Below are 16,825 nucleotides of genomic sequence, written 5' to 3' on the forward strand. Positions count from 1 at the left end.
GTTCCCGATTAAAACACCATACGATTTAGTCCTATAAAACCTATAACACATCTAAGTGTATTTTAAAAGCTTTTATTACATTTTTATTCCTACATATTCTGCCTCCAATAATAACATTTTTATAGAGCCATTGCACCTTAGAGGGGACTCGAACCGCTTCAAAAAATATTATTTGCTGATATTTGTCTTCACCTATGTTGGGGATAAAAACTAGATATATTATTTAGGTAATGTCGCAAGTTTAATTGATAAGGTTACATAGTTTAATAACACAAAAACTGAAAACTCTTCATCGACGATTCTCAGCGACTGACTGTATTTTTAAAATGGAGTCAAAACGCGCAGAGTGAGACAGTTATCGACAATGCAACTCTGCGGCTTTGGCTGATGTCCCTACCTATCCATACCCCTACTTTGCCATCAGCTGTGCTGTGCCCCACATCGATGTATATGCATGCTTAGATTTATAATAATTGTCGACTGGCTTGGTATTGGTGGGTAAGATGAGGCTGCATCTGACGCATCGATCAAAGACAGTTGTGGGTTCGAATCCCGCTTCGGGCATGGATGTTTGTGTTGTAGTAAAAGTAGAAGTTGTCTTTGTCTGTAGGGGTCGGCGGGTTATTCTGTCAAAAATGTTAACACATTTTTGCACAAAATTCAAATACAATTTCTTAAATGTAAGAATTTTTTTTTTAATATTTTTTTTTTTTGGCTATTTTTCTGATGATTTGATTAGCGCTTTTGCATTTTGATATTCTATGAAATACTTTGATTTTTTCAGGACTTTTCCATAACAATATTTTCTTTCCCTATCTAATCACCAATCATTATAAGTAATTTTAGAAATGTTACGTACGTACGAGAGACCACTTCTTACCATATTTTTTAATTCATTTTTATTTATGATATATACAAACCTATAATAATTATAAAAATAAAAAATTGAGTTTAAATTAAATTATATTAAATATAAAAGTAGATGAAATAAGTGAATCTTTACGAGTATGTATGTATGTCAAATATTGTTTAGAAATAAGATTAAATATTGTAATTGTAACTATAACTCTTCTGTGACTAGTGCATTAAAAATAATAATAAATAAAAATATATAAAATAATAATGAATACCGCTTCAAGTCAAACAAGTCAAAATAAATACAAATAATCTATTTTTTAGTTCATTTTTATTTATGATATATGTAAGTTCTAAAAGCACATATTTCTGTAGGATTTCCAGAATGTTCTTCTTGTTTTTTACCTTTAATTTGACATATATGTACATATACCACACAAACCCTTTGAAGACATTCTTCCATCACCTAAGTCTAGTTCAAATTCCCCCAAGTAACACATTGAATTCCGTATTTACTTTATGTGGCTTGTTGCTGTGCCACTTGGCAATTGAATGTGGATGCCAATGCCACCAAAGACCTGCAAATGTTGCCAAGAATGTCAGATAAAACGTGCAACAAAAAGTGCCTTGCAACTTGGGGGGATGTGAAAGTTTTTAATCTGCCGCATGCAAAACTTTAATCGAAAAGCGCCGACAACAAAAAACTAAGTCAAACTTTTCAAATTGAAATATCCAACAGCAACGGGAGAGAGGAGAGGAATGATACGGATGCAGGGAAATTCGATTCGAATGTTGTGTCGTCGTCACATGCCAATTGCGTGTTTGAAGTGCATGCAAAAATTTAAGCCGAAAACTTTGATCTCTGCAGCAGTGACAAAGACAAATGGTAAAGTTTTCAATGCAGCATCTGGTCTCTCTCTCTCTCTCTCTCTCTCTCTGTCTCTTTCCTGGTGCACTCGATGGAAAAGTGGGAAAAGTAGTTTGTTCTTGTCGTATGTAAGCGCCTAAAAATATTCAAAGGGCATGCAAACAATGCATGGCAATGGCTTTTCCACCCTCCGAATGTTTTTTCTGGCACAAAATTCTCTACTTGCAAACTTTGTTTAGTCAATTTAGAACAAACATTATGGAACGAGCAAATAGTTTTAACTGAATGTAGAATGTAGCGAAATTTCGATTGGGTTTTGCAGAAGTCATTTCATCAGTCGAAGGTACCCGATAATCCCGGTCTGAAATGCAAACCCTCAACACTCCGTATGTGCATGTGAATTTCAGCCAGTATTTATAGTTTTTCATAGTTTAAACAACTTACAAATTAATTACGGCAAAGACCCATATTATGTTGCCCTCCAAAAAGTTAGCGTAAACCTCTGAAATGATTTATGCGAGAGCTTAGAAATGTGCGAGTAATTTAATCAACTCGAATATGAAACTAGAACTCGAACCCCAGCCCACCCCGGCCAGCCAGCCAGCAGCAACAGGCAATTCGTGATAAAAGTCAAATAGTTTTCAGCTATTTTTAATTAACTAAATATGTATGTGTGTGTTTTTACACTTGCATGAGAAAATACGTTAAAGGTGCTGTTACACGATGAGTTTTTTACCGGAAGAATATTTGGCAATGGCACTGACCCACATCGATATTGTTCATTTGATTGGTCAATTTTTAAATATATTTATATATATTTTTATATATTTTTAAATAATTTCAGTTAAAAGACGCTACAAAAAACCATCGGCAACATACGAAACGTGCAACAGCAAACAGCATTGGGTAAAAAAAGAGAAAGGGAAACAGCTGAGAAAAGGAGTCGGAGGACACAGAGCGAAACCGAGAGGGGGAATGTAAATATGACAGGCGAAATTAATTTGCCCAATGCAAATATGCAAAATGTGGAAAATTTTCTCCTTTGCCCCGCAGTTTCCCTTTGCCACTGCCACTCCCTTCTCTCTGTGTGTTTCCCCTATGCTCTGTCCTTTTTCTCATTTCCTCTCTTTTTTACATACATACATATGTATATACATATATGTATGTATATATATGCGGTGTCATACATTTTTGGCAGAAACCCGAAAGTACTTCCCGAAATACCATGAAAAGCAAATAGCTGAAAAATATTCGCTGACGCTTACGAGTCGAGAGCAGAAAATTCAAGCTGAGTGCAAATGCAGAAAGCCACACAGATACACACACACACACACACAATTATAGTGCAAGTCATGCGTTATCAAAAACCCAAAGCCCAAAACCCAAACCCAAAACCTAACCAAAGCTGCTACCCAAAACTCTGTGTCTGAGGTCTCAAATATCATGAGGCTGTTTGGCAGAATTTCCAAGAAATTTCACCTGCCTGGTGAACCCTAACCCTAGGCAGAGCACACACACACACACACATGCAGCACTGCAGCTTCCCATATGCCTTGCTAATATGGCTGGCTGGCTAGCTTAGTTCATGTCAAGTTGTTGCCGGCTATAGGACTCTGCCAACTAGCAGGGTACATGGCTGGAGACTGGGGTGCAGGCAGAGGTACCCAGCGGGCGACATTTGCCAACAAGAAGCTCATTTTCAAAACGGTTGCAACAGCTCTGCACATCCCAATGAACAAAGTTTGGGGCTGCATAGTAGAGATTTTCAACAGGTGAAACAGGTCCGCTAAAATTATTCTATACTGATTCTATACTGAGATCTGTTTTGATCGACTGAGAGTTTTGGCTCTAAATTGCATTTAAGAACTTAAAAAATAGTCCGAAAATCTTCCTTTATCGATGCATGATAACATCTGCATATACAAATTTTCCTAACATTGCCATTAATTATTGCTATCTTCTCTTAGCCTCTGCGTATGGCCTAAGCTATCGTGCCACACATTTGCTTGCTGGGCTACCAGTTGCATCTGCATGGACTGTTCTACTGGTCTGCCTTCGTGCCTTCATTACGCATAAATTGTGGCTGCGAGACTGCACTGAATTATGACAAAGTTAATGGCATTATAATACCAAAATGCTGACATCTGCTAGAGCCCCAGCTACGCGCATTAAACCCAGCGACTGTTGTGCCAAATTCGGCTTCAATTTCCAAACATTTCTTAAAGCCCCAAAAAAAAGAAGGAACTTTGTTGCTTGTGTTTCTCGATGGTGTGGTCGATGGTGGGGTAACTTGTTGTTCCAAAAGCGGACAAGAAGAGCAAATGACCCTCGTTTGTGGGTCTCCGTATCTGACTCCCTCCAGAGGTCTGTCGCTTGGCTTGTCTGGCAGGTGGGGTTTGGGTGGGGGAGACATACATGGGTCACCGATGTCAGCACACATACACATCAGTGTCAGACCCCGAGCCTCTTGCCATAATCTGTTTTTACCATACCCAGTACTTGGGGAAGAGCAAGGGTATGTTTTGGGAGTATGTAAAAGTATTTAATGTAATTTCTGATCTCATTCGATTTTAAATTAAATGTGGGAAATCTTTTAAGATGGTTTTTTTTCTACTTAATGTGTTTTTATTTTTATTTATTTATATTTATTTTATATTTATATATATTTTTTTATTTTTATATTATATTATATTATATTATATTATTGTATTTTTATATTTTTTATATTTATCTGTTTATTTATTTTTTTAATGGGTATTCCGTACTCCCAAATCGTATGCTCTGCTCTTTGTTGTTTCGTTTTTTTTATCGCGATTCTGACGCTCGCGCTTGAAGCCACAGGACACATGGCTTTGAGGGGGTATACTCGTACAACCACAACAACAATGGCTTCTCATATCGCTCAGCCTGGCTCTCTTTGCTGTGTATCTTCGTGTGTGTGTGTGTGTGTGTGTGTGTGTGTGCTTACTTCCTGTACGCGCCGCATGCCGCCACCGCAAACTTGCGGCAAAGGCAAAGGCAAAGGAGCGCCCTGCTCTAACATCCGGCTTCCGATTCGCCTTTCACCATCACCGTCGCCGTCGCCAACATCGCCAGCGCCTCGCTAGTTGGTTACTGTTAACTTGTTTTGATTTTTTAATGGCTCGCCTCGACAACAAGAACATTTATGCTTTCATAACCACACCAACTACCCAACTACCCAACCAGCCAACTGCCCAACTCCCCAACTTAAAGCGGCGGCAGGCACCTTTAATGAAGGTTTTTTTCCTCAGGTTTCCAAGAGTTTGCTCTCGTGTTGCGTCGTTCCCTTGCTCCCCTTGAATTCGTCACGTGAATTCTTTGCGTGACTTTTGTCAAATAATGGCACAACAATGGCCAGGCGAACAATTCATCTATGTTGGATTCGTGAAAGATACTACTCAGCATTTGACATGGCCGCCGCCAGGAGCCTAGGAGCGCAGCCAGCCCGAACCCCAACCCGAAGCTTTTGTCATGCAAATTGCTGAACAAGCAGGGCGAGACCAGGACCAACAGTCGTGGACGTCGTGACGTTGATTGCTCATGAAGTCAAATTAAAAGCAAACAAGTTGCAGCGCCGCCAAGCTGAAGTGAGGAATGCTCTTTAAATTCACTTGGATGGCAAGCACTGACAGGGAGATCTGCGGATTTTTGTAAAGAACAAAAGCAAACCCTCAAATGAACACAATTCGGAGAAGAATTCTACTGCGCATTGCCAAAAGAATTGCTGATTAAACAATACTGGCACAGTTAATGTAGCCCCTCCTCAGGGTATATCCACACAAGAGGCAGCAGTGAACTCTGCGTTGCTTACCTTCCAGCCCATTTCCCTTTCCCCACTTACCCCCTCCCGCCATTAACCATTTCCATGCTGTTCGCATGCAACTCTTGGGTAAAAAACAAAAGAGCTGCCAACAAGGCAACAGCAAAAACCATGGAAAAAACGCAGGCAAAGAAGTAAACTCAAGTGAAGGCAGAAGAAATACAGTTGGCGCTAAAGGGGGGAAGGGCGAAGCACACACACACAAGTCAAGTCGGGAAAACTTTTGTTCTTCGCATTGTTGCTGCTGCTGCTGTAATGGCTGTAAAGGAGTTCCCAGAATGATGAGGAGGCGGAGTCCTGTGCAGAGTCGTCGATTTTAATTACGTATGCAATTTATTTATTACCTTTGCCCGGAAATATTGTGCGATTGTGTTGCTTGTTGCCTTTACTCAACGGATGTGGCACAAAGCCCAAGGAACAGCCAGCCAGGCTGGCAGTCAGGCAGGCAGTCCGGGCAAAGGGGCAGGACTGAGGCAGCAAAGATTTAACATGCGGTTATGAAGTTATTTTTCATTTTCACAATTGAGTCCTGTCAGAATGTGCAGCCCATGGAAAACGGATTGCACTTCTTTCAGTACTCGTTTTGGAGTGGGGGAATATGAAGCCAGTAGAGCCCTCTGCACAGGTTAACGTAGGTTCTTAATGGGTTGAAGGACTGCAAATTTAACTTGATTGAAGGTATTTTAAGTGAATTAACAAAGAACTGATTTGGTGTGACTTTTTTTCAGTTCAGTGACGCAACCCTGGAGACTGCCCAGAAATTATATACTTACTCAATTCCCTGCTCGTGAATCATTACAAATGGATGAGCTAAGTGAGAATTATGAGACATCCACGGAAGTGCCATCAATTTCTATTCAAAATTCGCTGACACACACAGACATGGCCTGCTGTCCCTGTCCCTGCCACAATAAATCCCTGGCCATAGCGTGTGTCCGCTAAATTAGCCTTTTCATTAGGTAAAACAAGCGAAATTTGTTCACAATGTTGTCGTTGTGAGTCGGCCACATGCACAGAGTGCGCAGTGTATGCCTCACTCCCCATTTCAAATTGGTTGCATTACTTGATTAGGGCGCGCACAATGCTGTTATTAAAATTCAATCTAAAATTTCCCGTTCGGCTTGAGTCTCGTGTGGCGCTCCGAGCTGATTGCATGTCTAATCGAATTTAACAGCCTTTTTGCAGCGTGGATGTGTGATAAATGTGAGTGAGTTCTCGGCGCAAGGACCACCCGGGGCAGGGGCAAGGGGGAACAAGCAAGGAAATTAACGAATTTCGTATTAAGTGCAAATTCCGGCATCCAATTCGTGTCATGCGATTGTGATTTGACGGAGCTCCTACAGCTCCTACAGCTCCAAGTGCGCGCTCTGTGGGGGGTTTTGCACCACCCCCCCTTCCGTATGTAATGTGATTTGCATGTTGATCGCGTGAATCCCCCCAAGTAGACGTAAGTTTTGGAAACTGCGCTACAGGTTCTTAGATATGCAATATGGATTTACCAAAATTAAATTAAATTTCCATTTGCCTTCCTTCCATCATATCAAGCAGAGAGAACCCTTGGATTTTAGGCAGTTTTATTTCCAAATCTCTCCTCGAATTGCCAAATACTCCGGCAGATGATATATCTAACTGGCGGACGCTTACTTGGCTGGGCACTCGTAAAGCTGTCTAAACCGACGAGTTCTCCAACGAAAAATCGCATGGCATTCCTCTTTCTATTGGATGCTTTAAGGAAACTCTGCTGCTCTGGTGGAAAACCCACAGTCTCGAGGCATTATCGGCCAAGCCAATCAATTCGTCACTCTAATATGTGGATATCCGCGCTGCAGGTTCTGAGTAAAAATTATAAAAATGCAAACAGTCATCGAATTGCGGAATTTTTGAATTTTTAAAAAAGATTTTGGGGCTATATTGCAAGTTCTAAGTATGAGGAAGTGATCTACTCATCGCGGCCCACAACCTAAATTTTGGCTCGTGCAAAGTACAAAATGACTGTCGCACAGTGTAATTGACATGATTCGAGCCCGATTCGAGGAGTACCTCCTCCCGCGCTACTTTAGGCCGGGGGTCCCTTCCCTGGACCCATATAATATACCCATGTAAATGTCACTAATATTATTAGATCATAGTTTAAGTGCAACTAATAGACAATTGGAATAAATAAAGCAACAATAAAAATGAAAACTTAAAAAATTTCCTTTGATGATTGATTTTTGTTGAGTGCCTTGACCTTTTCATACAGCGCCTGCACTTGGCTCTCCTCGACCACTCTCAGCACCTGGTAGAGTTCCTTCTTGCTGGGACTCAACTGCTGGTAGCCGCTGAGGGTCACATTCAGCCACTGCTCGGCGAGATCGGCGCGATCCTTGTCGTATGCGAACAGAGCCAGCTCCAAGGACTCCAACGGACTATCGGAATATCGAGTGTGGATTAGGACTCTCTCTGGCCTAACTTGATTGATTTCTTGGACTTACTCAAACTGAACTCCAGCCCGGGGTTCGTGGATGAGGTCTTGCTTGGCATTCAAGTATTCAGCTCTTGGAATTTGTGGCATCAGTGCGCGCATCTTGGACAGTTGCTCTAAGGGAACAGTTCTCTGTGAATGGAGCAAGTTTTTTGTATGTTTTGAGTGTCTGCTACCTCTGCCCAGGGGCTGCTCCATGAGCCGCCGCCAATTGGTCCAGTCGAAGTGCGTGTGGTGGATCAGGGAGTAGCTGTGCAGGGGATTGGCCAGGTACTGCTCCCAGTCGGGCGCCGCTTGCTCGTGTTTCACTCTCATCAATGAAATGTAGCTGGAAATGGGAACTCAGAACTCCTTTTTCTACTCCGTTTTGGTACCTACCGACGCATCAAGCTGATCTGTTTCTGGAGCACACTGCTGTAGTCCACCATTTGCGCCAGGAGCTTCTCCTCCACAGCCATCAGTTTTTCAGTGGCCGAACCACTTGCGGCGGAGGCAAGCGACCCACAAAAAGTGTGGAAAAGAGCCAGCGAAACGAGGCCAAGACGCAGAGAAAACCACATGATTGATGGTAGAGTAATGAATAATACGTATATTATATATAGTACGCTCCAAGGCGAAGCGTGACCAACAGAATTCTGCATTAGTTATGGGTGTAAGGGGAAGTGGCTATCGATTGCACGGTCTGCGGAAGGGCTGCGACATCTCGTCTATCCACTTGACCAGGGCTGAAGCGGAGGAAAAGTTATCATAGAGAGTCTCCCCTTTAAGACTACGTGTACGCACCCCACTTTGAGCCCTTGATTATGGGACAGGATGTATGGAGCGAGTCCTGTTCGCCCTCTCCGCGATCGTCGAGGTTGTACCAGAGAATGGCATCACCGTTGCGGGGCTGAACGGAGATATTCAGACGGGGAAAGAGAGTGGCACCGCCTTGCGGCACATCATTGAGCTGCAGATCAGAGAATTTCGAGTGGAAATCAGACATTAAAGTCGGACATAAAACATACATAAAACAGAACGGTGGCTATGCGGTCTCCTACGCTCCGATTCTTGACAACCTAAGGATGCAAATGATGGATCAGAAAGAGAGTTCAACTGCGTGTTGTGGTGCTCACATCTGGGCTCTCGAAGTGATCGAGGTGGGGATAGTAGTGGCCCCCGATGCCGTAGTTGAGCAGCTGGTACACCTCCGAGTTCGCCATCTCGAAGCTGGTCATGTCCCCTGCCCGCCGTTCCAGCCGCTCGATCACCGCATTGCTCTTGGCCTGAAACCACACCGAGTTCGAGGTGCGCCTCTCGTCGATTAAGGGTGTCCGATTCTTTTTGTGGTACGTCATGGCCCGCCGCTTCATCATGGGCTTGGCCAGGTCCCGCAGCGTCTGCGACTCCAGCGGCGTGATGGCGCCGTGGTAGAGCACCATGTAGGGCGAGAGCGAGAGCAGCTCCGTCTTGAACGGAGCCAGCCGGGCGAAGGGCGAGGCTGTGGTGTTGTAGCTGCACGTCAGGCGGTGCATGTCCCGGTACGGACAGCCGCCACGGCAGCAGAGCTGCAGGACCGTCAGCGGAAGATTGGGTTTCTGCATCGGCACATCGTTGCTGCTCATCAGCCGCATCTGCACCCTGTCGCGGAGTCGTCGCAAGTAGGGCTTGGGATGCCAATCGATGGCCTTCAAGGCATCCGCATAGCGATCTGATTGGCGATTGAATTTATGGTAAGGGTAAGACTTGTGTCAATTGATCTCCCAAACTCACTTAGCGTCATGAGTCCTTCGATGTACTGCTTGTGCACCTGGGAGACATCGAAGCCAATGATCTGGTAGTGGCCTTTTGTCTCCTCTGATGCCTGTTCGTACAGTGTGAGGGCCTGCTCCAGCCATGCCACCGCCTCGTGGAATAAGTTCTTCTTATACAATGCCCGAGCCACAGTGAAGCACTCCGGGGCTGAGAAGCTTGTCCTGCAAAGGATCTCAAATGAAGGCGGGAGGAAAGGGATATTTCTGCTATGGCTGCGCCCACCCGTGTTGAACGCCATCGAGCAGGCCTGTGACCATATCCTTTGGCTGCAGCTGATAGATATGCTGCATCCTGTGAATGCCCAGGCAGCCCTCCTCCAGGTCCCATACTGAGGGATAGTGGGCTCGTGAATCCTTCAGGAACTGCAGCTGCTTCTTGCCCAGGGGCTGCTGCAACAGCTCCAGCATGTAGGCCCAATCCTTCTGCATGTGCCGCGCGAAATGGAAGTGGTCTAGGGGATTTTCCTGCAGGTTTTCCGTATCATAATGCTTCATCATGTAGTGCACCGTCCTGGTGGGGGAATGTAGAATGAAAGCCTGGCTCAAGCAGGTGGCTGAACCCACCTTTGGATAAGTTTGATTCTTTCTCTTAGAACTTCAATGTAACTGTCCAGAATGTCCAGCAAATCAGCGTTGAACTCCAGCAGATCGGCCATGCCAACGACCGAAGTTGAGTAGAACTGTTCAGCCCCGTCGCTGTCTTCCAGGCTCTGAGATCCAGCATCCCGGAAAGCCACTACCAAAAGCGACAGATAGAGCAGACTTCTGGCCAACATTATCTGTGGAATGCTACTGACTGACTGAGGTTTCAATAGAGAGAGAGTTAAGGCGTGGAAATTGATTGGTCATGAATCAGATATGGAACGACTTGGAACGAAAGAAGCAGCGACAAGGCGGGCAAAAGTAATACCATAATAATAATTAAATACTACATATATATGATAAATAAATCTATACCTAAGAATAGGATACCTAAGAAAGGATGAACCAATCCTCCCAATGAATATTCACGCATCGTTTAACTCATATTGTTTCCCAACCGACAATTTCAAAATACTTTTTTCATTTCGAAACTATTTCGATTAGCCCAACAAACAAATACATGAGTATCGATAGCTATCACGATATATACGAAATATCGTATGAGCAGATATTTGCCATCCCTCAATTGCAGCTCTACGTTTTTCCAGCCCTGTTTGAAACTTGCGTGTCACTTTGTAGGGAATTTGTAAAATTCAATCAACAAAAAATTCAGGAACAGTGTGCCTTGTTCGGTTGTAGGATTTGTCAATCAAATTCCATCAGAGTTCGAGTTACTAGCCAAATTTGGATATTCAGCAACAAAAAATACGAAAACAGGGGCAGTCAAAAAGCGACTAAAAGCGAAAGTTTTGGACATCAATAAAAAACACCGGCAAACACTGGTAAGCAGAACACTGCAGGCAAATGTGATATGCTGTGTGTGTGTGTGTGTGTGACGGTATTTAACCATCCAGCTTTATAGCTCAGCAAGTGCTGCCATTTAGTAAAAAGAAGCTTAAACAATGTCGGACCGCAAGGCAGTGATCAAGAATGCAGACATGAGCGAGGAAATGCAGCAGGATGCCGTGGACGTGTCCACCGCGGCCTTGGAGAAGTACAACATCGAGAAGGACATTGCCGCCTACATCAAGAAGGAGTTCGACAAGAAGTACAACCCCACCTGGCACGTCATCGTCGGCCGCAACTTCGGCTCGTATGTGACCCACGAGACGCGTCACTTCATCTACTTTTATCTGGGCCAGGTGGCCGTGCTGCTCTTCAAGAGCGGTTAACTGGACCCGACCATAGCCAAGCAATAACCAAAACAAATTACAATGTTCACGCATATTAGCACACACATAATTCTAGACATAACCAATCTGAAATGACTGTCAAAAATAGCCACTGAAACCACAGCACAAACTTTCCGTAATGATAAATTCGAATTGCACAAAAACACAAATTTGAAGGAAATTGAAATTAAAATTGATAGATAATTTGAGTAACTCTTCAGTTGATTGAAGAAGATTTCAAGTGAACATACTGCACTTTGCTTTACATAAAGTTGAGCTGCTTGGTGGGTCTCTGTCAGGGAATTTATTGCTCCATTAAAATGTTTAGATCTTCTATATACCTAATAGTGCAGGGTATTTAAATGGGCAAATCTACCTCTAGATAGTCCATCTGCTCTAATTTCAATTTAATCTATAAATTCTATTTATGAACAATAATTCCCTGTCTAAATTGAAGCGTTCTCTGATGGTTACTAAAAATATATTTAAGAAAATTGCAGCCAATTCTTTAATACTTTATTAAGCCCCAATCATTATTTTAAAGTTTCCATAGAGCTCAAGTATTAAATCAACATTTCAGTAAGCCCGAACCGAACGCACGCAGCTGATAATGCTTTTTGGGTTAATTCCTGCATTCATTGAGGGCCCGCACTCTTCGAGAATGTCCCTTTGAGTCCATCACGGGGCAAACAATGGGAGTACTGGCAGCAGCAGCAGCATCCGCCTCACCTGGTTATGGGCAAATAAAAATTGCTTAATTAAGTTAATTAAAATATTGTCGCTGTCCAGTGTGTCGACCGGGGGGCTGGCTGGCTGGCTGGCTGGCTGCTTCCGTGTGCCATCTGCAATGCCCTGGCATTTATGTATTTTTATTATCATAGCGATTGGCCAATTTCGGACAGGAGCATCGTTGGCGCGGTAATTATGCCAGATCACGTTCCAGTCGGAGTCTGGTTTGGTATCGAGGTCGGGGTCTGAGTCTGAGTCCACCAGCCGCAATAATAATCATAAAAATAATATTAATAAAGTTCTCAAAGAGCCGAATATATACCGCAATATATTGTACATATTTGTGAAATACTTTTACACTTGGCAGCAGGCCGAAGCATATGGAAATATTTTCCATGGGGATTTCTCTGAGAGCAGAACGATAGAGTTGGTTTGAGCCGCTTTCACAGTTCGACGACTTTCGGCCTTGTCGGACAGCTGACGCGCTTCTGTTTTCCGAGCCCCGTGCATCCGTCGCACCGACAGACAGAGAGAGAGAGAGAGAGACAGAGAGGGTCCAGGTCAGTCAGACTGATTCTCATGCATATTTCATGGCTCGCTTAAATGCGCCAAAGGATACGGCCCCAAAAAGGATACAAAAAAGAGCGGAGTAATTCCTCGATTCGGTAGCTAAAGCGTGCCGTAAAAATTTAAGTGCCACGCAATCAGTTTTACGCTGAAAAATCTTTATTAATATTTTTTACGTTTGTCAATTTATGCTGGAATATTTCCTGCAAGCATTCATTCATATACATTTTTTATATACTTTGACATTAAAAACAAACCAACAAAAACAAAGCCCCCAACAAAGGCTGGCAAATGCTTGGGTTTACGTCAAATGCTTTCCTTTCCACCTCTTCCCCAGCACAATTAAAGTGTTTTATGGGGGTGCTGCTCTGTTGTTGGTTGTTTATCCTTCGAGCGATGTTTCGTGTCTGCTCGTTGGCTCTGTCTCTGCTGTTGTCTGGCTGAATGAGCACAGGAGCGGAATTTGCGACCGTGTTGAGTCTGCGCTGTGGCTGGCTATCCCGTGGATGAGAGCTGCTTTCCGGCGAGTGAGTAGATGGCGCTAGCGAGTAACGGAATTGAAGTTCTCGTCAGAGTTTGTTTGGATTTTTGAAGAGTTTTCAAAATGATAAATTACGAAAATCTATTGGGGGGCTACACTTGGGAAACTTATTCACGAAGCCATCTGGATCCTTGGTATGGGTTTTCCTTATCTGTAAAAATCACTTTACAAACATATTCTTGTACTTCTACTAATTATTTTTTATAGAAATAATTCTGAAGTTTGAATATTATACGCATAATTCATCTATTAAATTCACAAATGTGTACTTTATTTTCCTTTATTTGTTTTCGCATATGGGAAGTTTAATTCGCAGTAAAACATACCACTGCCATGTGGTTTCATATAATTTGTACACCCTTGCGGCAATATTTATTTATTTACATACAACGCAACCTTCACCGCCAGCTTCTAGTTCAGCAACAAATGAGCAGAACTCTTGACCTTTTTTGACCATGGAGTGGAGCAGCGCGCGCAAAAAATGAACAAAAACTTTTATAAATTACTGTCAGTAGCACTGACCTCAATATGAAATTACAAAACATAACTTGAACAAATATACTCATACACAGAGTGCAATAGATACGAGTGTAATTGCATTTTACTTGGTTACAAAAGCTAGGAAAAAACCTCACAAAAACCGGACCAACCACAGAAACACAGAAACGCACATGGATATGTAAACCTTTTTTTTTGCTGTGACCTCAGCTGCTATAATTATTGCCATTTTTTGCTGTTCATGCATAATACCATACGTATATTTGTGTGCCAGAAAACGGGTCAGTCCAAAGTCAACATTAGTTTTATCACAGGGCAGATCACAGCACAGGGTTTGGAGAGGAGACTCGACAATAACAACAGCAAAAGCAAAAAGGCGAATCTTAATGAAACACAAACTAGACAGGGCTTGGGAAGGGGGGAAGGCGGAAGTGTGCACTGGAGAGACCGCCACAGAGCCCCCAACACACAAAACAAACAACAATAAAAACCGCATGGAATAAAAAGTCACAGCAGAATTCTCATTAAACGAAACAAAAATGTCAACAAATTTGTACCGAAAATTAAAATCGTAAAAAATTTTACTTTTGGGTGCTGTGCAACGAAGATCTTTTACTCTTTAAACTGAAAGTTTTAGCAAACAAATAGTAAACAGGGGGTTCTTCTACGAAGCAGATTAAGTAGATATTCATAGTTAATTTTTTTCATTATCAAATAAAATAAACAAAACATAAAACTTCTTTATTTTCCTAAAAATTTAAGTAAATATCAAAAAATTCGCAAGTGAATTTGCAAGTGAACAAACTGCATGATATTTATATATTGAAATAAACTAAATTCAAATCTACATCAATGCCTGTTTTGTTACCAACAAATCCTGCTTCTCGTCATGCCCCAATATATGCCAGAAATCTGCCTACTGCCTTGTCCCATATGCAACATTACGTAGGCGTGGTCAGCGAAAAATTTCATACAGCCTTTGCGCTGGATAATCGCAGACAAAAACAAAAAAGTAATCGCAGCCAGAAAGACACCAAAAAATAGAGGAGCACAGAAGAGCTTTTCTCTGAGCCATGGCGGAAGTTACTTTCTTCTTCTGGTTCCCTTCTTTTTTTTGTGTGGTGCTGGCTGGCTGTGTGATGAATGAGGCTGTGCGGAGGAGGATGTGCACAATGCCACATACTCCTACAGAGGCAGCCCACTTGGGAGTCGATTTTTCATTTGGCTTACGTATCATCAACCAGAACTTGTCTCTCCCCCCCCCCACCTATCTCTCTCTGTTCGTTTTGGTAGTCGTATCTCTGCCTGACCAATTCCATTGTCGTCAACGTCGTTCTTCTTGTTCTCCCTTCTGCCTTCTGCCTCTTCCTCTGCCTGCGCCACTTCTAAGCTCTTGTCTTGGCTTGGACTCGGATTTGTGTGACCATCTCTCTATAGTGACTCTCCATCGGGCTGTCACACTTCCTCCTCTGTGCCCCTCCACTCTCCACTCACAATCTCAGATCTTTTGTTTCCATTTGTCGCTTTAAAGCTTTGCGCCTCAGTTGCTGTTTTTTTTTCGTATTGTTGCTGGCTGTATAGTTTTTGGGTTTTTTCCGTATCCTCATTGTCTACTCATCACATCTTATTTCTTTGGCTTTGCTTTTATTTTGGTACACGGTATTCGTGGAGTATATTGTGTTTTTTAGCAGAGAGAGGTATTTAATAGAAGGGAGAATGAAATCTAGAAACCCCTGAAAACATCTGAAAGTCTTACTGATTCTTTGTAGGTCTAGAGTACTCGTAAAAGCCAAAAGTAAACATACAAATTGTAATTGTTTAGTGCTTCTACGATTCCCACAAATAAACCCGTAATATCCTGTAGTAGTGGAAAATTATTAAGATATTATTTAAGCCTTTTTTCCAACTGCAGAATATTGTTTGAATATTTTTCAAATCATTTTACCGGGTGTTGTTTAGTCTTCAGATCTACTCGATCGTTCCCATTTGATTGTTGCTTCTGCTGTTCTGTTATTGTTTGCCTTTTGATAAATTGTGCGCCTTTCGTTCTGACACATGTCAGCGTTTGTCTGCTCTGCCCAAATGTGTGGGGTGGAGCGGGAACTCTACATTTGGGCTGAAAAATTCGTCTAGGCTGTGCTGAAAAGACCCCCAAAGGTTATTGCACTTTTTTTGGTTTTTTTAATTTGTTGTGCACTTTTTTCCCCCCACACTAAAGTCTGTCCACACCTTTAACCTCAATCATAGCTCTGCCTCTGTGTGGCGACCTTTAACCGCAAGCAGATCTTTGCCTGAACTTTAGTTTTAGTTATATTTGTGTGGTAGATGTTTTTCTTGCTGACATTTTCAGGCCTGTCTGTCAGGGCGCCTCAGCTCAAGGCCCTGTGGCTTCGTCCGAGGCCTGAACCTATGTATGCCCGAGCACCACATGTATATGTCCTGTCGGAGTATGTCCGGGTACCGTGTTCTGTCCCGTCCTGTATACGAGTATTCCCGTGCCCATGTTTCGTGTCCGTGTCCGTGTCAGACGTCACTTTATGCGCCTGACAGCGGCAACAATTTTATTTACTTAATTTGGCTTTAGTTTGTCATTTATTTACTTGTTTGCCACAACAACAGTTGGCCAAAGTGTCCGGTGTCGTCCTGATCCTGTCCCTCCATCCCGCCATCCCGCCTCTCTCCCGTATCTTTACTTCTTGTACAGATCTCTGGACTCACTGCGACGAGTCGTGTGCGTTGCTAATGTCTGTTGTTGTCACTTTGACGCTGACGTTGATGTTGTTGCAACTGTTGTTGCTGCCGCTTCCGCTGCTTCATGACTTTGCTTTGGTTTATTTTTTTTGTTTGGGTAAAAA

At 42.8% G+C, this 16,825-nt stretch overlaps 3 protein-coding genes across 4 annotated transcripts; 1 reads left to right on the forward strand and 2 right to left on the reverse strand.

Moving 5' to 3' along the window:
* Window positions 1-7,699: 7,699 nt before the first annotated feature.
* Window positions 7,700-8,601, reverse strand: LOC111077094. Its single transcript, XM_041593818.1, is given in 3 exon segments — window positions 7,700-8,144; window positions 8,205-8,356; window positions 8,407-8,601. Coding segments are annotated over 3 exon segments (627 nt in total). The 5' UTR covers window positions 8,487-8,601; the 3' UTR covers window positions 7,700-7,749.
* Window positions 8,602-8,694: 93 nt separating this feature from the next.
* On the reverse strand, window positions 8,695-10,597 carry LOC111075736 (prolyl 4-hydroxylase subunit alpha-1-like). Its single transcript, XM_041593845.1, has 7 exons — window positions 10,386-10,597; window positions 10,045-10,332; window positions 9,781-9,983; window positions 9,144-9,718; window positions 9,036-9,086; window positions 8,812-8,977; window positions 8,695-8,753 (listed from the first exon to the last, which is right to left on the reverse strand). Exons 1-7 carry the CDS (start codon window positions 10,595-10,597, stop codon window positions 8,695-8,697), a joined length of 1,554 nt encoding a protein of 517 aa, XP_041449779.1.
* Window positions 10,598-11,023: 426 nt separating this feature from the next.
* Window positions 11,024-12,219, forward strand: LOC111077102 (dynein light chain 1, cytoplasmic). Of its 2 annotated transcripts, none has more exons than XM_022371254.2 (2): window positions 11,024-11,245; window positions 11,318-12,219. In XM_022371254.2, the coding sequence occupies exon 2, from the start codon at window positions 11,366-11,368 to the stop codon at window positions 11,633-11,635; it is 270 nt and encodes an 89-aa protein (XP_022226946.1). In that variant the 5' UTR covers window positions 11,024-11,245; window positions 11,318-11,365; the 3' UTR covers window positions 11,636-12,219. The 2 variants fall into 2 exon arrangements, with proteins under 2 accessions (XP_022226946.1, XP_022226939.1); XM_022371247.2 differs by having other exon boundaries at window positions 11,025-11,245; window positions 11,326-12,219.
* The last annotated feature ends 4,606 nt before the right edge of the window (window positions 12,220-16,825 follow it).

This window comes from Drosophila obscura, unplaced genomic scaffold (assembly GCF_018151105.1).
Source record: "Drosophila obscura isolate BZ-5 IFL unplaced genomic scaffold, ASM1815110v1 contig_200, whole genome shotgun sequence".
NCBI lineage: Eukaryota > Metazoa > Arthropoda > Insecta > Diptera > Drosophilidae > Drosophila > Drosophila obscura.